This window comes from Nuphar pumila, chromosome 15 (assembly GCF_984573655.1).
Source record: "Nuphar pumila chromosome 15, dmNupPumi1.hap1.1, whole genome shotgun sequence".
Classification (NCBI taxonomy): Eukaryota; Viridiplantae; Streptophyta; class Magnoliopsida; order Nymphaeales; family Nymphaeaceae; genus Nuphar; species Nuphar pumila.
Window position 1 is genome coordinate 40557972 of NC_143263.1, and position 24612 is coordinate 40582583.

General features: G+C 35.5%; 1 protein-coding gene across 1 annotated transcript; it reads right to left on the reverse strand.

Moving 5' to 3' along the window:
• Positions 1–9546: 9546 nt before the first annotated feature.
• LOC149815220 (3-hydroxyisobutyryl-CoA hydrolase-like protein 3, mitochondrial) lies at positions 9547–22574 on the reverse strand. The gene is made up of 10 exons (XM_089990037.1): positions 22286–22574; positions 20919–21020; positions 20664–20728; positions 12844–12978; positions 12634–12730; positions 11793–11922; positions 11509–11687; positions 10894–11021; positions 10650–10751; positions 9547–9780 (listed from the first exon to the last, which is right to left on the reverse strand). The coding sequence occupies exons 1-10, from the start codon at positions 22569–22571 to the stop codon at positions 9682–9684; spliced, it is 1323 nt and encodes a 440-aa protein (XP_089846163.1). The 5' UTR covers positions 22572–22574; the 3' UTR covers positions 9547–9681.
• Between the last annotated feature and the right edge of the window lie 2038 nt (positions 22575–24612).

Genomic DNA, 24612 nt, shown 5'->3' on the forward strand with positions numbered 1-24612 from the left:
CAGTTGAAAAGAATTAAGAATTGCAACATAAATCTAGTGGAACATCATTGTTCATGTAAAAAATTATTTGTAAGTATGTAAAGTTGTGTAAAAACATACATTGTCAGTATCAAGAAAATGATACGACAAGTCATTGCTCTCCAAGCAATTAGCTGCCCCACTTCGCTACCCTTTACTTGTGACTAGGGGTGTCAACATGTCTGGTTTACCCTTACGTGACCCAACCAAACCCTATAGGGTCCGGGTTTGGTGGAAAATAAGAAGACCCAGGTCTGGACCCAAAGGTCTGAATAATACAAGAACTCGGGTATAGTTTGTAAAATTTTATTCCAGACCCAAACCCACCACAAATTCTGATTAAGACCCGCAAATTTTCAATGTAAAAATGATACAAAATATGGTTTTATCGGGTATGGATCGGGTTTGGTTCATGTAGTTCTTATTGAGTCCATGTATGGTTTTTCTTATAGTGGACCCGATTAGACCTGGGTCCAGACCCGATGCCATACCCAAAAATCTAGTTCAAATTTGGTTCCACCTGAGTCTGAACCAAACCTGACTCATTGACACCCCTAATTGTGACCATTTATTGTGAATAGACAAGGTTTACTTGCTAGTTTTTTAATTGGTAGTAAAACAATATAAACATCACTTTTCAAACTCACAGAGAAACATGAGGTAAGATAAAGGGTCTTCAGCAAGTTGTCTCTTTCTCTGTGTAATGCATGTGAATTTTGTTATATGAATAAGCATGAATTTTGTTTTTTAATATGGTCTGGGTGCTATGTGTGTACATTTTTACATTTAGATGTGATTTGGATTCTGGTCGAATCTTGTATAATGTCTAACCCAATTGCTGCATCCAAATTCTTGCTGGTCTGATATTGGATCCCTGATATTTCATTTGGATCTTAGATATTGGATCTCAGATATCGCTTTGGATCTTAAAATTTGGATCTCTGATACCGCTTTGGATCTTAAATTTTGGATCTTGGGCTTTAGATCTCTAATTTTGGATCTCGAGAAATTTGGATCTTTGTATGAATCTGGATCAACATAATATGGATCCAAAACTCTAAATAAATCCTGGATCCTTATTAGGTAGACTCAATTACCCATGATGGGTGAATAACCCAAGTAGAGTGGGGCATCACCCACCCACTTTATATATATATATATATATATATATATATATATATATATATATATATATATATATATATATATACTAGCTAAGATGTAAAAGTAGAGTGGTAAAAGATTTAACAAAAATCTTAAAATGAAAGAAAGAAATTTACTAAAGGGGTAAGGTTAAAAGTAAAAAGGTAAGTGGGTAAAAGGGATGGATTTTTAAAAAAAATGGAAGCCTATTAATTAAGGAAAATGGATGGGATGAAAAATAGGATAGGGAACCACCTTTAGTAGAACCCCATTCATGCCCCCCACCCCCACCCCATTTCCCTTTTTTTCTCTTTTCTCCCTCTCACTCGACCCCATTTCTCTCTAACTCCCTATCACATGATCTCCCTCTCTCCCTCTCGTGACTCCATATATATATTGTTATTTCATCTCTCCCTCTCTCTCGTGATTTCATATCTCTTCCTGTCTTGGTATGCATCACAGATGCATATCAGCAAAAAAATAAATAAATAAATACATGTGCATAAAAATACAGATTTGGTGATTCTTTTTCTTTGATGTGACCCTCCTTTACCTTATGTCAGTTTTAGCAGCTGTAATAGTGAGTATTTCTTATATGTTGTGAGATCTTTAGGAACATACTCTTGACTCAAGAAGTGGTGTGACCTTAGAAGAATTTGCTGCCCTCATAAAACATAGTTTTTCAACTTGATATTCGGGTCAGGCGACTTTGGTGGGTCACAGGTCAACACTTTTCAAAGATCATATCACATTCAAAAGTTTCATAACAAAATTTATATATTTATACATCAAAGTTTCAAAAAGAGATTTACAACTTTCTAAAATGTTTAGGATTCAAAAAATAAAACAAAAGTATCCTAAACTAGTCCTCAAATCCAAAAGTTTTGGCTTTGATTGTTGCCCTTGCCTCTCGCCATCTCTTGTTCATTGCTCACCTAAAATTTTTATAAGGTCAAACTTGTGACAACCTGGTAGGTATTTTATCAATTTTAAGTAAAAAACATAATATTTAATATTCACAATACAATATTCATAAATCTAGAGAGTCTAGTTCATACTATTCAGATAACATAATAAACTAACAGGTGTGCAGTAGTGTGGATCTGATGACCTTATGTTTTGATATTTAACCCTCATTGTCAGTACTCACAGGGGTAACTTCAAATCACAGTTGAGACTGAACGAGGATTTATTATGCTATGTGTTTTAATACCCTGCACGACTAAGTGGTTTTGTAACTCCAAAGGGGGTTGTTCACTTACTAAGAGAGAAGTCCACCCTGGGCCACAAACAAGGATGCACCCTAACCTTCTGCAGAAATATGGAAACTACCCACCTAGGATATATATATATATATATGATAGATCTTGTTTTGTATCTTTGATGGCCAAGGACGTTGAGTCATTGTCACTCGAGAGGCATATTAACTACAGTATCCATCGGAGTTTGTACCACCTACTCTCTCTAAGGTAGGCCTAGACCTGAATGAGAAACATGGAGTTTTCCTTCTTATCAAGTATTTTATTACTATATTTGCCTCTTATGGGCATTCTAAGGCATTGATGGTCTACGTACCCCATCTGGGTAGCCAATATTTTATGACAGTTATAAGTTTCCTCCCATTCAATGTTGCTCGGGTCTCTTTGGCACTAAGGATCACATCGCCTGTGAAGGCGGATCCATTTGCTCGTATGAGCACTTCACTTAAAAAGGTAGGTCCCTTTTATGTGTGTGTGTGTGTGTGTGCATCAATTATTCTATCTTTCAGTATTGCTCTGACGCTTTTGGCTTTTTCAAGCACTTCGCCTATGCAGGCAGATCTCGATCGAAATATCACACATTACAAGAGTTTAGATCATATTTACATAGGTTCTTTGAACCTTAGCTTTAATTTTAGAGTTGTATGTATGCTCATTAGTAATGACCTTTATGTATGGCCCGTAGGGTTTCACGAACCCTAACTCAATATCATTGAATTATCCATGTAATTCATGTTTTTTCATATGCGATAATAGATTCTTTGTGAATTATGTAAACATGGATGGTTATAGAATTTATGTGAGTAGGAATCAAGGATAATTATTTTTACAAGGGATATTTGCTAAATATATGTCTCCTTGAGGATTAATTTCTTTGATAATCTTCATTTCTATTGTTTTTTGCTTGTAAGATACTTGTGAAATATTTATTTTATTTGGAAAACATTTATTTCCTAGTATGCTATTTTTCTCATAAAAATTCTTTAAAATATTTATCTATTTGAAACACTTTAATTTTCCTCAAAAATATTTATTTTCTTATGAAACACTCATTTCTTGTAAAGTGTTTGTAAAATGCCCATAACAGATCTTGAAATATTGATTATTTCGAAAAGTCACAATGGAGCATATAACAAAGAAAATAATCACATAAATTTAATAAATAATTGCATATATCAAATATCATATGTTGAGAGAAACAAAAAAAATTCAAAATATTTTGGGAGAATTTTTCTCTAAAATAATGATGCAAAACTCTGATGATACATGTGTGCAAATACATTGATGGTTGTGCGGAGTCATGTCATTATAAGACATATATTCAAAACAATTTCTTAGTATGCTAAGTCAATGATATTAGTAAATCATTAGTTAAGATATAATACTTACAACGAAATGTCGAAAACAAGGCTGATTCTGATCCAAGAACTTTCTGAGATCCTAGTTTCTGATACCATGTCTGTCACGCCCCAAAATCTCTGACTCAAGATTTTTACATAAAAAATTTAAAATATATATTTTTAACTTTCAAACCCAACACTTCTACACCTCTACTACACAGCTTTCACTTCTTTTATTTAATAGTTGCATTTCCATTTGCATTGGAAAACATTATGACAATATTACAAGATGAATTATTTGCAATCACCATGCATAGGAACTCATTATTTACTCAATACAAATTCCTAGAAATCAAAAGAAGAAAATAAATCACAGGTATTTCATCTGCATAACCTCCTAAAGACTCAATTTCAGAATGATCTGAACAAGCACATCAAAGATATGAATTGTTATGTCATTTGGTGCATACAAGAGTGTAAAACATCAAACAACACAAAAGCGCTTTGTTTTTAAATTTTCAGAAATAAGACTTTGCAACCTCATTAAACCACAATTTTTAAAGTGATGTTTCCAAGATAGTATGAAAGAACAGCAGGTTCTTGTGAGCATTACATTTTACTGGCAACAAGTTGATCTACATTTAAAAAATAACATCATGTGCATATTGCAAGAGAAATTCTCCCCATTTTTATAATAACAATATACAACGAAGCTTAGTTGTTGCCTTTGTTTGAGGCTTCAAAGAACAAGTTATGCATCCAATTATTCCAAGAAGCTTTATCAATACAAATTTATAAAATTGTTATAAATAAAATAATCAATCAAAAGCAACACCAAATCGTGCCACAAATATATATTTTAACCACTAAATATATTCAGTGCATCAAATTTTCTATTTTAACACAAATTTTTATCAATTAAAATAAGTATAAAAGGCCACTAAATTCATCAAAATTCAAGAGTCCATGGCAAAGAATCCATTATTCATATCAAGTGAAACAAAAGTTAGAGACTACCAGTTTTAGTGATATGGCACAAAACCCAGAAGGCCAAAAAAGTACTCTCTGCCTAAACAAGTATTAACTTGTGAGAAGATGAACTGCACCAAAAACATGGCCTCATTAATAGTATTTTAAAATGCATAACCCCTTATGTTCTCCTTTCAGTTTACAAGCCAAGCACTATCATTTGCAGAGAAACAGGATTCAGTCACTAAGGCCTCACCGCTTGCCTAGTTGTGGACTCTCTTCCTGACAAGATAACAAGGACTGGATTTGGTCCTCAGAGAGAATTCACAGTAAGCAGGGTCGTCAATACCATGATTTTATGGTATGACCGGTCCTGTGTTGGAACATATGGTGTTATTCAGCCATCGAATATTAATCCAACCACCTGTATGTTGTTTGATAGTTGTTTTATCACTCTTGAAGGAGTTCTGTTAGTAAAATTTATTATTTTCTTTTATAAACCAATATCCATTTAATTATTCAAGCTTTGGCTCGCCAGTTGTAATTGCATTTTTCATTCTCTTCTAACTTCCCAATCCTCAAAAATTCTTGCAATGTTTTTTAAGAATTGGTAAACATAAGAAAAAATAAAATCAATGGTGTATTTGGTTACAACCTGGCCTATTCATATGGATGTGTATGCATCTGATTTGAGGCATTGGTCCTTAGTATGACATAAGGTTTTTATGTACACTTTTTGCTAAACCTGATGAAGCTAAGATCATATGTTCATTTGATGATAAATTTTCAAAAAACATTTAACCATTTAAATATCATCTTGTCTCTGTTTTGTTACTTGAAGTTGTGGATACATTAATTGTTTTATTTGTTCATTAAATTATTCTGACTTTATATGTCCAGCATCAAGAGCTTTAGAAGCTCGATGCAACATTGTATTGGTGCCATTGCTACCTCAGTGTTTTGTCTCACTTGATGTGTATTTATGAACTATAGCCACTTTGGTGTCCAACTTCATCTTGGTCATATCCCTTAGTTTTTCCAAAAACATTGGAGGGGGCTGAAACTTGGTATTTATTTTGGTGGTTAAATTTGGTTTGAAATCATCACTTAGGCAGAATGGGTGCTCTTAATATATATGATGTATTTACAATGTTATAATGCAGGTAATGTTGGAGATGCGGCATATGTATATGTTATTGCATACAATGTTATGTGATTGATGAGAAACGTGCCTAGGATACTTGCATATAAATGTTTTGTGCATGTTAATTTTATGTGTGTACCATGCAAGTGATGTGTGCACCATTTAGTGATATGGGATGCCTACTATTTAAATTGGTGACATGATAAATTTTGTACAACAATTGGATCGGTCTATACACTTGTGACTACTAATAAATTGTGCATGCACACGTATTAGCTATTGAGCAAGCTTTGGGTACAAAAAGAACCAGTGGGGTGCCCTATAAGCACATGATGTTATGTGATTGTGTTGAATAAAATAAATGGTATGCATATACATGGAATTGCATGGGACTGGGCCTAAAATTAAAATAGACTAGTGGGATGATGTAAGAGCATTAACTTATAAAAAATAGATATACATGCATACATAACCAAATTAAATACATGACTGGTTTAAAGGCACCAGGGTGCTTAATGTTCGAATAGTTTAAAGGTACCGAAGCACACTAAATGGATTAACATAAATAAATAGAAATTTTATGTTCTACTTGGGTAGGTATCTTGGGACTCATGCTAGTATGGCAGTGTGATTTATTCTCTATGTAAGTACTTGGATCATTGAGCCATTGGGTGCAATGTTAGGTAGGCACCTATGGGATTAGGTAATAAAACTCCTGATAATGAAATTAAAAAAGATAACCCATTCAGATTTGGGCTTACCTTGGAGATGGTAGGTGGTACAAATTCTAAAAACAATTGTGTTATCTTGCTTCAAATGACAATGACTCGTTGTTCTCCCATTCTTTGAATTAAGGGTCGAACTACCAATTTATCATAGGTGGTAGATCTATATTCTTTTGCAGAAGTTAGGGATGCACTCTATCTTACATTCCCTTCTGTTACATAGGATGAAATTGTCAATTATGTTCTGTTACAAAGAGGTTAGATCATTCAGTTGTACTTCATATTTTTTATGGTGCGCTATGTCACAGAGTACATTTGGCCCCCGTATAGTGCCCCCTTATACACTAGTGACTAGCCATATTGAAAGCTTCATAAAAATGGTTATATACCCTTATCTGCAGCCATATCTGTGACATAGACGGTGAGAGGTTTGCCAAGTATAGCAAAAAAAATGGTGAGAGATTTGCCAAGTACAGCTAAAAAGCTATCCTTTATCATTGGAAAAGGTGTTGGAAACGTCCCTGAACCATTTCTTTGTCTTACTCGTTTTTAATATTTTATTGCAACAATTTTAATTCCTTTCTGATTGATCTCGCAGAGCTGCTGCAGCTGGTGCTGTTTCATACATGGACATCGATGGACATAGGTTTAAGAGAGATGTTCTTTTCTGCTATGAATTGAAGCTTCCTGATTATTTTGTTCCAAACAATCAAGGTAAATGTCTTCGCTCTTTGTCGTTCCACACCAAAGAATCACTTGTGAACTTGAAAGACTTGGAAATTCTCAAAAATGAGTGTAGCCCTCATTCAAATCCTAATAGGGTTTTTTCCATAAACTTCTAAAATGAAACATTTTGTCATTTCATGGTTCACTGTTTATTCTGAAAATCTGATTTTGTCAATTAAACCTAGCACACACATTAATTGTCTCTCTCTCTCTCTTTCAACATTGATTGTCAATATGAAGGCATATTAGTAAATCTATAAATGTTATAATTACATGCATAGTTTATTGAGAGATGTTACTACTTATATCATTTCATTAATCTTACTATAGCTACAATCGTATCTTATTTGCATGTTCCCTAAAAGTATCTGTTTCGTGTGCAGATGAAGAGGTTAGTGACTTCAAACTCATCCCGGTGGCCCAGGTTGCTAATATCATTCAAAGAACAGAATTTTTCAAGCCAAATTGTTCGTTGGTGATCATTGATTTCTTATTCCGCCATGGGTATGATTTTATCCAGTTTATTGCAACTTGGGTACATAATCTGAGATTTTGGTACATAAATACAGCCTGAGCCCCTTGTCTCAAAAAATAAAAAGAAAGAAAAGGCAGGCCTGAGCCACTCAGTGCATTATTAACCCGAACTGTTTTTCCTTATAGACAGGAACATGTACCGGGCCAAAGTTGATATTCCATTACTATCAAGTTACTTTGTGACTTGGAAGTTGATACTAACCCAGACTCCCAAATTGATTCTATGATTTGAAAGTTTGGCTGTTTCAAGAAACCAGATTTTTAAGGCTCTCCCTTTTTATCTCTTCCTCTTTCAGCTAAGCCATTACAACATATTATTTCTTTGGTACATAAGCTTCACATTTCTGTATCATATCATGTTTATATCTCCAGAACCCAAAGAATTTATATGGCTATAAATTATTAGTGTATGGTTTCCCATCACATGAAAGCGAAATTCATGAACACCAATGTCTGCTACAGTTATAGAAAAACTGCTGCTCATGAACTTGATCGTGTTTTGAGAACTCCCAGTTCAGTTATTCGTTTCTTATTATTTCATTATTTTTTCTTTTCATGCTATGTGATTGATTTATGTAGATTCATCACTCCAGATGATCTTGGTTACTTGGAGCTGCTCCAGAGCTTGAGACGTGGACACTGCGCCTGATTTTTACCAATTCATATTTCATTTGCTTCTCAACATGTAACTACAGAATGGAGTTGTTGACACTGCAGCTAGCTTCAATTGGTTACTGTTGCTCTGATTATTACGCTAACAGTAAAAATCTTTATAAGAAATTCGTCTAATATTTGTGAAATTTTGATAGCAGAACTATGGATTTGATAAGCTTGGCACACACTCGTGCTAATAAGCCTGTGGTGCATTTCACTAATCTTGAAGATGTTTATGATATGTCACCCACTGCTAGACATAGTTTTGGAATTTGGACAAGATTTTGTGATGGCCATTCTGTTGCATTCCGGGTGTAATCGATCTGGTTTCTATCTACACAAACTTATGATCATGTGTGTGCATGCCTGCCTTTACATTCGTTCTGTTGTTATGGCTGTTGATAGTTGGGCTCTTATATGATGTAGAATAAGTTTCTTTGCATTAGTAGCATTAATAATAAGCCAATATTCTGTTGCAGTATTGAATCACAGTTGCTCAAATTCTAAAAGGTGACGACTGCGCTGATGACCTCAGACTGAAAGTTCAGAAGAGATGGTTGTTCATTTAAACTTGTCAGATAAATCAAGCGGACCACCAAATAACAAAAGTGTTTAGAAATGGGAAAGATGGGGCTTTGAAGGGCGTGAAGGCAAATTAAAAGGACTCAATAGTATTTTATTACAGGAAAATTAAAAGGTTCTGTAGGTACAGGAGATTAAATTGCACGGTTCAATTCAAACGCGTGACCACTTCACAAACACTAATTGCCCAAAAAAACTTGTCTTCGAAGTCCACAGAAGCAAATTGTCTGAACAATCCTGGGAAATAGGCAAGCTGTACAAATAGGGGTGGCAGAGTTTCCAATAGTTGTGATGAACAAATAAATTTGAAATGTGATGTTATCGATCAACAAAACTTGCACTTGAAAAAGTTTAGATTCCTATTTAACATGAAATCTTTGTTCTCATTCATATCCATTCATATGGAAACATAACGACCATAGCCTGCATAAACTGAACCAGACGGAGAAGTATGTGGCATCCATAATAAGCCAATTATTACTAATTCAAAATAGTACAATCTTTTACTTGTACCATAGGTGCAAATAAGAATCCACAACCTAATTAACTAAATTGCCAGTAGAAGACAAAGCATAAACATCGTAAAATCATACATCCAATTCATTTATGCCAGACAATGGCTCAAAGAGGGAGTCCACTTCACTCTGATCGACATCTTCCACCCTCGAAGGTTTCCACTTTGGGTTCTGCCATGCCATCAGCAAATTGAACATGAAATCAGTCTGAGGATCACAATGGACGTAGCTACAAGGCAAAGGCCCTCTATATCCACCAAATAAAAAAGTAAAATAAGATTAAAATTCCATGGGATGCTAATATAGAGGCTATCCATTAGCATCATGCATGGTACCACCACCGGCATCAGGCTTTAAAATGGAAGGGGTGTAAGAAAACAAAAATGTGCTTTGGTTGATAAGTGCCATCCATGTTGAGAATGTCCCGCACTTGAGACAGACAGTGGCAGCAATCATGCATGAAATTATCAGGCTTAACTCCTACACACAATACTAACTTGAAAAACATTGATGAAAAATGGAAATCCTAGAAGAGCCAGACAGATACATGCATTTGGCCTCTAGAGCATCACAAGAAGCAAATGGCACGAAGCAAGATGCAGAAACAAATAGTGAGTGTTTTAAGAGTAAGCAGAACCAGTTGGCAAAACAAAGTTGGAATTATTCTGAGCAGGAGAGAGCCGCTTCAGTAATGTTGCTTAAAAAGGAGCATGCCAGAAAGGGAGACGTGGGAAATGCAGCATATAATTACAGGAGAGACAAATTATTAACCAAAATGACGGGAAGTGAGATGCATAGTGGCTAAAGGTTAAAAAACATAATTTAACAGATGGAAATTCAACTTTTTACTCTAATCAACTGATAATGGGGAAGTTCACCCAAAATCTTGAAAAGCAGGAGATGCAATTAATCAACAGGAATAAAATGTTTTTTTGTTTTGAGAACATGATGAAATGTTATTAAGCATAGCCTAACCAAGAAACTCATGCAAACATACAACAGCCCTTTCTCAAAGCTCACAAGATGATAAGAATCAAAACCTGGTCTTTGTCCACCAGAACTGCCCGAACACCTTCAGCAAAATCATCCCTAAGAGCACTCCTTGCAGCAATACGATATTCAGTCTTCATAACGCCAGGTAACTAAACAAAAAAATTCCAAAAAGGATAAAAGCAACACAGTTTGTGAGCCTTTAAGTGCAGGAATCTGATCTTGAGCATTCAAGTAGACATACTGCAGCATAATAAAAAGAATGTGCAGAAAGGCTAAAATAAACAAACTCACTGTAGAAAGATGATGCTCAGCATTGCCTTTTGCAGATGCCACTTTTGAAAAATATATTTCTGTCAAGCAAAGAGAAAATGGAGCACCTTTGCTCAATCCAAGAAGTGCACCTTTAGCCCATTCAGCAACTGCAAACAAGATTATGATAACATAGATAATTAAGTCAACCTGGAAGCAACATAGTTGGTAATACTCCATTCTTATTATCTATAAGCATCTATAGGTTCATCTGGACAAAATGGTAATAGGAATGGCAAATAGAAGAAAAAAACTATATTTTATTTGAAATGCAATTAAAAGAACGCAATAAAAAAGATCAGGAAGACAAAAAATATGGTGACAGATTCACCAGGTCAATCAAATGTTTCAAATAACAGTAGCTGCTGGGTAATTTGATAGGGGTTCTAAGGAAAACTTCTATCTACAGGGTTACCATGCTTTCGTAGGACCATGCAACTGCAACAGATTGAACATGAGGATACTTTGAAAGATATATCATAAAATTATTTCTGTGATATATCGTAATTAAATTTTACCATAACAGAGGACAGTATTAAGGAGAACAGAACACCACCAATGTTTCATAATTATGAGATGTTATTTGAAACAACTTACCTTGCACATCACTGCATAGTTCATAATGTTTCAACTCTTCTATTATTTCAGCGACTGATTTATGAGAACCAAATGTGGCAACTATTTGTGGAAGAAGAACTTTCAAGTGGGCCTCAGATTCAGGCTCCTTGCTGTATTCAGATAACAATGCCTGTACATCTTTGTGGGGGTCATCAGAACTGCAAGTACAGAATACAGTGCAAGAAAACCAGTATTAATTTGCTCTTGTTTAAGAAGATATAGAGCACCAGAAAAAAATCATAGGAAGATAAGCTGAGAAGTACAAGCTTGTTCCAAGAAGTGATCCCTTCAGTGACTCTAGATTTCCAGAAGGCACATAATTAGTTCCCAGGCCCACAAACAGTGCATCAGCTGGAGTTGAAATCCTTTTTCCAGTAAGACCAAGATAAGCACCTATAACAAAAAGTCAACCATCCTAAGTAAATACCATATGATTGATACACATGCATGCACACATATGCATAAATGCATATATTAGTATATTATGTACATACTGAAAATTATTTGTATGGGTCACTGGGTGTTTACATGTATAGTTATATTTCTCTGTTTTTATCAATGTAACAAGCACATTAGATGATCTAAGATATAAGTTCATGGTACTGTGTCGTAATGCATGAAAAAAATCTAAATCATTAAAATTTTAAAAGCTTAAAAACTTCAATTTTCATTGCAAGCTAAGACAATTTCTTTTTTTTATCAATGTCCTATATATTCTTGATAATAAGATAAGAGGAAATTTCATTGTTTTTATTTTTCTTGGTTTATGAACATGGCGAATAGGCTATGGTAAAAAAAATCTCATTAAGAAGTGATAAAGAAAAAGTCAAATAAAAACTATCAAAAGGTTACTGTATCTTACAATACAGAATGTGTCGGATGATACGGTACACCCATTTATTCCAAAACAGAAGGGTATATTGCACTGTGTGAACCTAAATACTATGATTTATCACATGATACAGTTTTAACAACATTGGTTTTTATGCATCATATATCCTTATGTGGTCTTTCAAAACACAGCCATTCTCAGGCTAAATTCTATAGCTGAAAAGGTCACAGAAATTAGAACTACAAAACTTGATAACAAATGTTCATGCATACCTACTGCGCCTTCTCCAGGACTTTTTGCTGCTATGTAAGCAAACCCTACATCAGGAAACAAACCAATTCCATTTTCTGGCATTGCAAGAAGAGTTTTCTGAAAAAGCAAACAGGGATTTAATAGTTAGTAAATGGAAGAACCTACCTCAAAACAAATTGTAAAGATTTCATTTTCATCTCTAGATTTACTCAGTACAACACGTAGTTTACCTCTGTGACAACTCGATATTGGCCATGACCAGAAAGACCAATTCCAAATCCCATTGTCACACCATCCATAAAACAAATATAAGGCTTCTTGTACCCAGCAATTTTGCATATGAGAGAATATTCTGCAGTAAATACCTGCAGGAGAAGAAAACTATATTACAGAGTAACATGATCTGACCAATCATACTGACCTTCCTAGTCATGAGAAACTGTAAACTTAAAATGCACATCTCTGGATAAATTCTTCTAGAAGCTTGGAATATATTTCCACAAGCCATTTTCAAAAATTTCAAAGCAGCTACTAAATGTCTGAAGCATTAACTATGTAGTCCACATATATGAAATTCATATAATTTGATAAACTGAACTTCACATGACCAGGAAAAAAAATGTAAACTAGCAACAATGAACCTTCTCAGAAATTACATGCAGAACATAAATATCATTAGGCATCACATTGTTAGAAAGTGACTTGAAATACCTTGGGTTCAATAATGACCCCATACTTATGCACGTAAAGTGCAAATATACCCATTAAAGGGAAACAACACACGCACATAATGTGCCAATACATAAAACCCATAAAAAGGGAAAAATATGACTTAAAGTCATAAGTTACATATCATTGAAGAATAATGGAGAAGGGGGTGAAAACCCCATTACAATGGAGCATAAGCTCCCTCAAGAATACAAAATACAAAGGGGAAATCCCCTATTTATAAGCATAAAAAGGGACCACCTTGGGGGCTCCCAAAAGGGACGTTGGAGAGCCCCCAACGGTCACATTTGTGACCGTTGGGGGCTCCCAACGTCACTTTTGGGAGGCCCCCAATGTGGTACGAAACCCAAAAATATAAAAAACAAAACATAAAAATAAAACAAAAATTACAATGCATATTCCAATTGGAATATGCGTAAAATGCTAATTTACAAGAATACCCTTGAGGGTATTTTAGGAAGATAAAATATATATATTTATATATATATATAAATAGATATATGTATACATATATATATATATGTATACGTATCTTTATATATATATATATATATATATATATATATATATAGATGTACATTTAAGGATCAACATATTTTAACACCCCCCCTCAATCTTTGCGGGGAAACGAAAAGATTGAACAAAGGGCAAGACTCCAAGAGGCTCCGGCAAGGATGCAATGGAACTTGAAAAGGCCTTCCTCCTATTGTCTTCAAATTTCCCGAACTATCCAGGGTACTTCTCTTTGTCCTATCTCCAAGATCCTGTGAAATAACAACAAAGAAACAAGTAAAACAAATCTTTGTACTTTTATTCAAATGAAACATTTCTAACTAGCACAGGTTAGAAGAGATGCAAATTATGCAAAAATAACACCAAAGTTTCAAAATCATATATCATGTTTAAAACAAAATGAGCGGAAGCAAATTATGCAGAAATAAATTGCAAGAATGCATAATGCATTCATAAGGTCCAACATTGGACAAATATAACCCCATAATGGGGAATAACAAAATGGTCCACTAAGGGACACCACAATAAGCCTACGAAGAGGCATGATATACATAAACATTATTGAATGAGGGCCCAAAAAGGCCATAAAGAGCATATGCATATACTTATCATGAAATGAATTAATACTCAAAGAACTCATTAATGAACATGCTTCAAACATGTAATGAAGTGCCAAATAAGAGAAACAAAGTCTCCAAGCATACTTTAGGCAAAATAAACCCAAGAGTTCACAAGGTTTTAAAATCATTTATGAAAGACATACTTAATACACATTTTGCATATAAGGGTGGCAAAAACCATAAGCACTTAATATATAGATTAAATGCTAAGAAATCAACTTGATATGCATATCAAAAATATGATTTGCTTGAAAAACACAAGTCATGAATGAAATTTTGCAAATTTCAACAATAGTTTATCCATTACAAACATCTTCCTCATTAGTCCTCCAAAACCCATAAATCAAGTGTATAAGCTACTAGATCAAGAATATAAAGTCATTAAAGGCCAAAGACACACACAAAGGTGTGTAAAAGAACCTCTTGTCTACATATAATAATACTTGAAATAAGTGCATCTACGACAAGAACAAGAGAATACATGCCAACATGGACTAAAAAGTATCTCTTGTCTACGTAAAAAATACACTTAAAACCAAGTATGTTCAGCTACTAGAACAAGAGTAATAAGCCAACCATGGGCTAAAACATAATACATCTCTTGTCTACATATGATAGCACTTGAAATGAGTAAAATAAGCCAACCATGGGCATACATCTAAGCGACTAGAACAAGGACACAAACGCCAACATAGGCTAAAAATCACACACCATGGTGTGAATCAACGTGCCTTGTCTACATATAAAAACACTCAAGACAAGTGTGTTCAGCTACTAGACCAAGAGAGCAAAAGCCAACAAAGGGCTAAAAACACACGAAGGTGTAATAAAATTCTTGTCTACATATGATGACACTTAGATAATGGGCATACAAGGAAAAGACTTTTGAGGCAATAAACTTGTAATGAAAATAAACCTCGAATGAAACAATATTCCTTTTAAAACATGAATACTCATAACAATAACATTTTGGAATAAATGCATGTAAAAGTATCTTCAACAAGATGATAAAATAATATTCTTTTAGAACAAATGTGTGAACATACACACACCAAGAACACTTGTGAAAAAACACAAGAACACATGTGCACAATAAGCACAACATTCAGAATCACAAATGTGCAAATGCACTCATAAGATTCATAAATAAAAGGTTGGGCTATAATCCCATAACACCTTGATTTTAAATATACCTTAAAGCATTTAAGGTTTCAAACACCATATGTCCATCACATTTACATAGAAGCATCTATAATATCAATGGCCACAAGAGAAAAAATGAGTGACCCACTCATAATTAGAGATCAAATAACAACTCATTTTAGAGTCCCAAGGTGCCCATAACTCACCTCAACAACCGTCTATAATATGGAAGGTGGACAATCTAAAATGATACAACACGAGGTGCCCATAACTCACCTCGACAAACATCTCTAATATGACAATAATAAGGCCAAATAAACGATGCATTAAATAACATGTGATGGACAAATATAAATGCCACAAAGGGGCAATAAACACATAAGGAATCATTTTCCAAAAAGTTTTGACAAAGAGGACCGATTAACAAATTGAATCAAAGGTCCAATATAATCCATCAAAAACAATTTTGCATAAACACGAATTATGCCTAATCTTTAAAAGAAGTCTTGTATCAAAAAGACCACAACATAAAGAATTCATCAAGACAATCAAGCTTTTAATCAAAGAAATCATAAGAACCGTAATGGTTCACAAAGAAGGCTTTAACACAATACTCAAGGAAAAAGTACTTGAAAATTTATAGATTTGGGATTAAATCCCATACAACAAGTTTTAAATATTCTTTGATTGAGGTGAGATATGCGGAAACGTACAAAGTGCTATAAGCACTTACAATGATTTAAAAAGGACTCAATATCTAAATTCATTATGTTTTTCACAATAAGAAATGTGCATAAAGGCTCCATAATGCAAAAATGTCTACGAAGAGACAATACACATGTAAGCACACAAGGCTTTATAAAAGATGTGCACGAAAGCACTCATACAATACTTGAACAAATACACACCAAGGTGTCAACAAACATGCACTAAGGCATGTATATCATAAAAAAGAGGGAATGCATACAAGCGCAAATATTTTGAGAAGCAAATGTGCACAAAATACAAAAATACACAAAAGTGAGCAAGTATGCACTTTATAAAAAGAGCAATGCTTGAAATTCTCAAGTTTTAATTATGTAATTACATGCTTGACAAGTGCAATTGAGGACAACTAAAACTATATTATGGCCAATGTAGGCATTTTTAAAGATATTATTAAGAGATTTCGAAACCTTATGAAAAATACAAACCAACAAGTTTATAAGGATGAAAAATGAAATCATTTATACCAAAAAAGGATGCAATAGATGAACTATGCATTCTATGTGGGAAATTCCCTTTTAAAAACAATCTTTCCTAATGGTTTATCATAAATAATTTTTCAAAAAAGAAACATTGAAAAACTTTTTAGGAGTTCTTATAAGTTATCATTAACAAGAACTACTTTAGGATTCAACAAAGATTTTAGATGTGAGAGATTCTCATATAATGATTATATCAAATTTTTCAAAAATGCACTAAAATCCATAATCAAGAGAGGAACTCAAATCAAATTAGGGTTCATATGAGAGTTAAGAAATTTTAAGCAAAGATCATTTTTTTTTGGCAAGAGATCATATATAATTTTAAAAGTTAACTTATAGGTCAATCATGAAATACTTATTTAAGAACTATAAATCTCACATAATTGAAGGTAATTTTTAAAAACATAAATTACTATTATATGCTATGAGTAGTTCGATAAATAGACACGAATTTTATATTTGGACAACAAACGATTTCACCAAATTTAGAAGGAGATATTTTCAAAATATATGAGCACACGAAATGTGAAAAGAAATAATTCAACTATCATGACCATCAAACGAACAAACTATATGCAAGAAACATACTTTCAAATGCATAATACTTTTTGAGAAAAGGGATACATACCGAATAACTTCAAAAGCATAATACTTTAGGAAGAGCAATGAATATTTCACCATTTCTTGAGCGACACGCTTTCCGTTGCACCAAGAGACAACCCCATCGTAACCTTGCTCTGATACCATGTTAGAAAGTGACTTGAAATACCTTGGGTTCAATAATGAACCCATACTTATGCACGTAAAGTGCAAATATACCCATTAAAGGGAAACAACACACGCACATAATGTGCCAATACATAAAACCCATAAAAAGGGAAAAATATGACTTAAAGTCATAAGTTACATATCATTGAAGAATAATGGAGAAGGGGTGAAAACCCCATTACAATGGAGCATAAGCTCCCTCAAGAATACAAAATACAAAGGGGAAATCCCCTATTTATAAGCATGAAAAGGGACCACCTTGGGGGCTCCCAAAAGGGACGTTGGAGAGCCCCCAACGGTCACATTTGTGACAGTTGGGGGCTCCCAACGTCACTTTTGGGAGGCCCCCAATGTGGTACGAAACCCAAAAATATAAAAAACAAAACATAAAAATAAAACAAAAATTACAATGCATATTCCAATTGGAATATGCGTAAAATGCTAATTTACAAGAATACCCTTGAGGGTATTTTAGGAAGATAAAATATATATATTTATATATATATATATAAATAGATATATGTATACATATATATATATATATATGTATACGTATCTTTATATATATATATATATATATAAATATATATATGTACATTTAAGGATCAACATATTTTAACACACATGATATCGCATCTTACAGTAGAAAACAAAATGATTCACCAAAATTTCCTGCAGTCAACTACACTACACAATCCATGAAGCCAGACACGTGATGATCTCAAACAAAAGCTTTTTCCAAGGTTCCAAGCTGCTAGTTAATGGTGTTAGCATTCACATTTACTCCGTTAGAAGCTGAAGCTTTGTTCTAACTATATGTTTTTTCTGTCGATGTCCATTCCAACTGTGCAGGACAGGGTTCCAAGCGATGGATGTGACTAGGGCTGTTAAAAGCTTTGGTCTTACCTGACCAGACCTGATATCAACCCAATAGTATTAGGGTTTGAACCTACAAAAGTGGGTCTGATTAACTAATGAGATAGGAGTCATAGGACCAGCAAGATCCAAGTAGTATATGGACCCAGATCTAGTTTGGAAGTTTACAAACCAGACCTGAGTTTGACTTCGAATATAATTCAGATCCTATGTCACATAGGTGCGGGTGCGGCAATGCGGCACTTTAAAAAAATTTGGGTGCTGGAGGGTGTATATATATATACAGAGAGAGAGAGAGGGTGGGTCTAGATCCAGACCCACCTTTTTAAATGAAAATGTGGGGGTATGAAACCCCCTTTTCTCTCTCTCTCAGTTTGGGTTTAGATCAAGCCCACCTTTTTTAATAAAAAGGTGGGGGCATGAAACCTCTCTCTCTCTCTCTCTCTCTCTCTCTCTCTCTCTCTCTCTCTCTCTCTCTCTCTCTCTCTCTCTCTCTCTCTCTCTCTCTCTCTCTCTCGTGCGCATGGGTTTCGACCGAGAGGGCATCCCCTCTCGCTCTTTCTCTTTGGCAGATTGGATGAACGGGAAGAAGAAGAAGCGGAGGAGGTAGCTGCTCACCGGTATGCTCTCTCTCTCTCTGGCAGATTGGAAGGAGAAGAAGAAGAAGAGGAGGAGGTGAAGGTCCAACCCTCTCTCTCTCTCTCTCTCTCTCTCTCTCTCTCTCTCTCTCTCTCTCTCTCTCTCTCTCTCTCTCTCTCGTGCGCATGGGTTTCGACCGAGAGGGCATCCCCTCTCTCTCTTTCTCTTTGGCAGATTGGATGAACGGGAAGAAGAAGAAGCGGAGGAGGTAGCTGCTCACCGGTATGCTCTCTCTCTCTCTCTCTGGCAGATTGGAAGGAGAAGAAGAAGAAGAGGAGGAGGTGAAGGTCCAACCCTTCCTCTTCCTCTTTCGTCTTCTTCACTCTCCTCCTCTTCCTTCTCTTCTTCCTTTTCCTCTTTTTTTCTTCCTCCTCCTTTTTCTTCTTCCTCCGTGTTTCACTGACATAATAAAAAAAATATTGGGTCACAAATTTTTTTAATGGTCCAAAATGGACTCGGTCAAAATCATTTTGGACAAATATAACCCTGGGTGCGGGTTGACTGCACCCAGGATTATATTGACTGCACCGGGTACGGCACCCAGTTTAGCGAGTCCCTGTGTCATAGTTCAGATCCAAAAATGCTACACACAAAATAGTTAAATAAAACAGAGGGTTTACCAGGTCTGGCTCTCATCACCCAACCTCATACCCAGATCTGCCCCTACCCGAGCCAAGTCCATAATGGACTGGGACCAAGGACTCCTACTAGCACCTTAAAGTTGTATACAAGTCGAGATCCAGCCAGGTCCAGCCCAAGTCTGGTCATTGAAAGTGCAGGAATTTTGAGATATTCTTCTCCATATACCAATCTTTGTTAATTCACTGATATAAGTCCATGTTAAGACTCATCGTTCATAATTAAAGAAAGAAACTAATTGTCGCAATTTCTAAAAACTGAGATACGATTATTGCATGAATTCTAGAAGCAAGCAGAGTCATGGGTGATCTTAAGCATGAATCTATGTCCCCCCATGGAAAACAAGCTATCAATTATAAGCCATAGAGACTTATAAGAGATCGAAATCTCTAGGAAATGCAATGATCTGCTCATTGCAATGAATACTACTGCCATCAGCAATGCTGAAGAACATTATAGTATGAACGAACTGCATCCTTAATCTTATGGATGAGGTTTATGGTATGTCACTAAGATACTTGATTACATATGAAATGGCAAGGTTGTTGGTTGGCTAAAAATTGTCAACACTCAGGACTACTCTCACACACACAATCGTTTAATCCATCACTTGTATTGAATTTGCTCTCTGGGACAATTAAATGACACAAACAAGATCATGGAATCACACAACAAGACCTCATAAACTTCTGATTTATTGCATCTGGTTCTGATAATCGTCACATCTCCACCTGCAGAATGCACTGATGGTTTAGTTATCTACAACTAGAAAATCCATTCCATGAAGTAATGATATCTATGAATGATGATGATGTGTGCAACCACACAATAGCCACTCATAACAGAAAAGATACTTATGAGGGATTAAAAGGGAACCTTCTGGACAAGTGGCGTAGTTTTGTCCTTCTGAATTTCACCAACAACACCCTTAATATCCATCCCTGCGTTAGTAAGGAATGTTGCCTTCAAGAACTAAGGAGCACCCAGAAATACAAAGACACAATGAAGGCAGTGATAAAATGGAAAGAGAGTTCTGGAATGTGCATGCACAAGAAAGAAGGACGCAAGCAAAACATGCAACTCAAAACCACCAGGAGCAGTGGAGAAACAATTTCAAGTAGCCTTTATTACCTGCTGAAAATGCTCGAGGGGAGCAGCCTTCCACCAAAACACATTTGACATTGGAATCCTCCGCCCACTGATCAAGGTACTCTGTGTATTTTATATCCATCTCTGCATATTACAGCTATAAGCAAGACATCAAACTCCATCTTCCAAGAAAAGAACATATTTAGCTTATGACTTAAGATGCTTCACGTATCACACCTAGTATAGAGTAGTTATCATTCCTGCACTCAATAAAAACAAGATAATAGGACTTCGACTTATGATGATTTTGTTTCCACTTCTTACAGAGAATGGCAAATATGTGAGCACACAAACAATGGCACTATAAACTAATATTAATATTAATATACATAGAGTAATGCATGCTAGTCCATATGATGCTTCTCAGTAAATAATAAGTAATTGCAAAAGAAACATAAATTTCTTGAAAAAGATGATACACCGGAAAGTGCAGGAAGCTTCACCCCCCTGTGAGTCAAACCATAATCTAGAAAAATGTGCTATTGATATGACCTCCTCAACAAGTCAATGATTCGTGTCCCTTAACTGGTAAAGAGTACACGGAATTGTTTTTACAAAATATTCCATTATCAAGTATCTTTTCAAAGCTGGGAAACTGGTAGTCCCAGGGAATTTATGCAATTGGAAAAGTGGTACCTGCCAAATCCTGGATTTGACAGCTACCACCTCCATTCTTTAGTGCAAATATAAAGTGGAGACAGTCTCACTTCCTCTCCCAAATGCATAAACTCTAATTCACCAGTTTCCAAACACCCACCACCAAGGTAATTCGACCATGTATCTACCAAATGCATAAACTCCCATCCCAGTTGCCACTTTCCAAACAGAGCCTTAAAGGTTGTATTTTCCACCACTGTCAATCGACAGAACAATTTTGGGCCCCCACATAATCATTACAGCAACCAAGAACATATTCTCGCAACTAAAAAAAGAAAAAAAACGGTAAAAGCAAACACATCTTCACTAATACAAACAGGCAAAAGTAGCACATCTGAACATCACACCCCAGCATTTCCAGATTAAATTATGCCATACTAAGAGGAACAAAAAGAGTAACGTGATCGCCGCAACAAAACTAAACTTCCATCAATTAGGGAGCATAATCCTAACCCAACTCCTTTTCAGCTTAAACACTTAAAAAAAAAAGAGTGCATGTATACACGAATTAGCAGAATATAACTTCAAAAAACTCCAATAAAAGCTCGATATTTCATCAAATTAGCAAATAAAAACGTGTATTCCTTAAATTCCGCCCCAAATCAATAGAAACTCGTGCACAAAATCAATAAAAGATGCAAAAAAAAGATGAAATCCGAAGTTACGGAGCACGAATTCCTCGATTTTCTTACCGAGATTCATGGCGTTGAGGGCCTTGGGGCGGTCCAGGGTGATCAAGGCGAGGCCGTTCGGGTGGACGACGCCCTTGACGAAGGCTTCGGTTTCCGCCATGGCGGCGAAGGATCGAGCCGGGACCGCGATCGGGAAGCTCCTCGAGAAGGAGGAGGAGGAGGAGCGATGAGGAAGACGGAAGGGGTTAGGATTTGGTGCAGTCTGCAGCGGCCTGAAGGCGAGAGTGAGAGAAGTGAGGGGGAGAGCGCACAGAGTGTGGTGGAATGGCCGGCACAGGATGCTCATAGTGATGCATGGCACCGTCGGTACCCCAATCTTTATAGTGGAGGCCTAAGGGCATTTTGGTCATTTCATGTTTTCGATCGGGTCCGCTTGATCTCTCTCAGAGTCTCAACCCAATTTGGTACGACGTCAACGGGTCGGTTTCCGTTCAGTCGACCCTATTTGGTAGGGATGTTAGTGTATTGGATTTGGGTTGGATGTAGACTTGCAGGCTTCCTGGATCTGATCCGATCGGGTAACGCCTAATTGGATTTGAAGTCGGACCATGCCAAATCCGAACCCCACTACCTCAAATAGTTAATCGGATATGTGATTATATTAGGATATTTGTCAGGTACGCGTTCAGGTTTCCATGTAAAACTTTACACCAAATCTGAATCCGAATATTAAATCTGCTGGATGCTGATTCCAATTAAACAGATTTGGGTTTGATTGGATATCTGACCCAAATCCGAAACGTAGGCTCCGCATGAACCTTGTCCAGACTTTCTGTCACATGGGCATACATGACACGTCGCTTTTGTGTAAATTTTCATTAAGAATTGATAATAAAAGGACACGACACGATAATAAATCAGAGTCTCCATGTAATGTAGCCTGTAATCTATTCCAGTATAGAATCTAATTAGGGATGGCAGTGGACAGGTGGGAAACGGGGCTCCACCCTGCCTCACCCCGTTTGGACCGGGGATGGAGGTTAAAATCAAAACTCATGTGGGGATGAATTTACGCTTTCTCCTGCCCCGCCCCAATCCTTCTTTAGAGATGGCAGTGGACCGAGGGGAAACGAGGTCCCATCCCGCCTCGCCTCGCCCCGTTTAGACCGGAGATGGAGGACATGAAACGGGGATGGAGGAGGGGATAGAGGTTAAAATCAAAACCCATGCAGAGATGGAGGGTAGGATTTTGAGACGGAGCAAGAGTGGAGACCTTGCCGCCCCGGTCCACTGCCATCCCTAAATCTACTCTTGCACATGAATTGCATTAAAGGAGTTGGACCTGATATACGCTTAATCAGATGTGGGTTTTAATAGGATTCAGATCCGGATTCCAATGCAAAATTAATACCAGATCCGAATCAGATTTTTAATTGGGCCGAATTTGTCTATCAAATCCGACTATTCGGATTTAGATTCGGGCCAGATATTGGGTCACATCTGGCCCGTTGACTTACCTAGGTGCAAGTGGAACAAATTTGATGGGATTCTAGTAAGAAAATAAAACGACTATTAAGCAGAAAGTGAAATTCATTTGAAAATCAATATTAATGCATTTTTTTTGTGTATTAGAAAAGCTTTCTATTATTTGGATTGGACTGGATATCTAATCCAATCGATAATCTACGCTTGCATATGATAATAGTTGGACCTGACACACGATAAATCATGGATCCATTGGAAACAACAACACGAAGGGGTTCAAGTGGATCAAATTTGGTGGGATTCATTGTAATAAAAGGATAAATGTATTTTTTATTAAAAAGGAAAGTTCATTTGAAAATCAATTTTAATGAATTTGATTTTTTTGTGTACTAGAAAAGCTTCTTTTTTAAAGTATTAAAGAATATTGCCAATACATCTTAATGATAATTAAAAATTATAAAGCTAAACTTAGAAAAAAAACAAAAACTAGATAATAAATCTTGCATTATCAAACAAAGTAATTACAATTAGATCATGAAATTTCAATATACATATTTAATTTTTACATATATTATTTAGGTGTGAAGTGTTTGATAAAAAAAATGCACATTTTTTATTGCAACGTTTAGTAAAAATAGTTCTCTATGCGTTATTATCTTTGTATGTACTTATTTTATTTTATTTTTTTACATGATGTGTTTTTATTGTTTTATATTATTATTTACGTAGTTAGGATATGGCTTGACAATTCATTCACGTATTTCTCTCATTTTTTATATAAAATGTCATGTGATCAATGTAAAACATAAAAATGCACAAATAATAGTTTTAAGGTAGTTAAAAATTGCCCTTAACATTGGGAAATGATTAAAAATATGATAATATTTTGTCAGTATTGTTTA

Coding starts and splice junctions, on each gene's coding strand:
- LOC149815220 (XM_089990037.1), bottom strand. CDS start 22,571: ATGAGCATCCTGTGCCGGCCATTCCACCACACTCTGTGCGCTCTCCCC. Junction 21,021..22,285: donor CCTCAACGCCATGAATCTCG/GTAAGAAAATCG, acceptor TGTAATATGCAG/AGATGGATATAAAATACACA. Junction 9,781..10,649: donor TTCTGGTGGACAAAGACCAG/GTTTTGATTCTT, acceptor ATGGCATGGCAG/AACCCAAAGTGGAAACCTTC.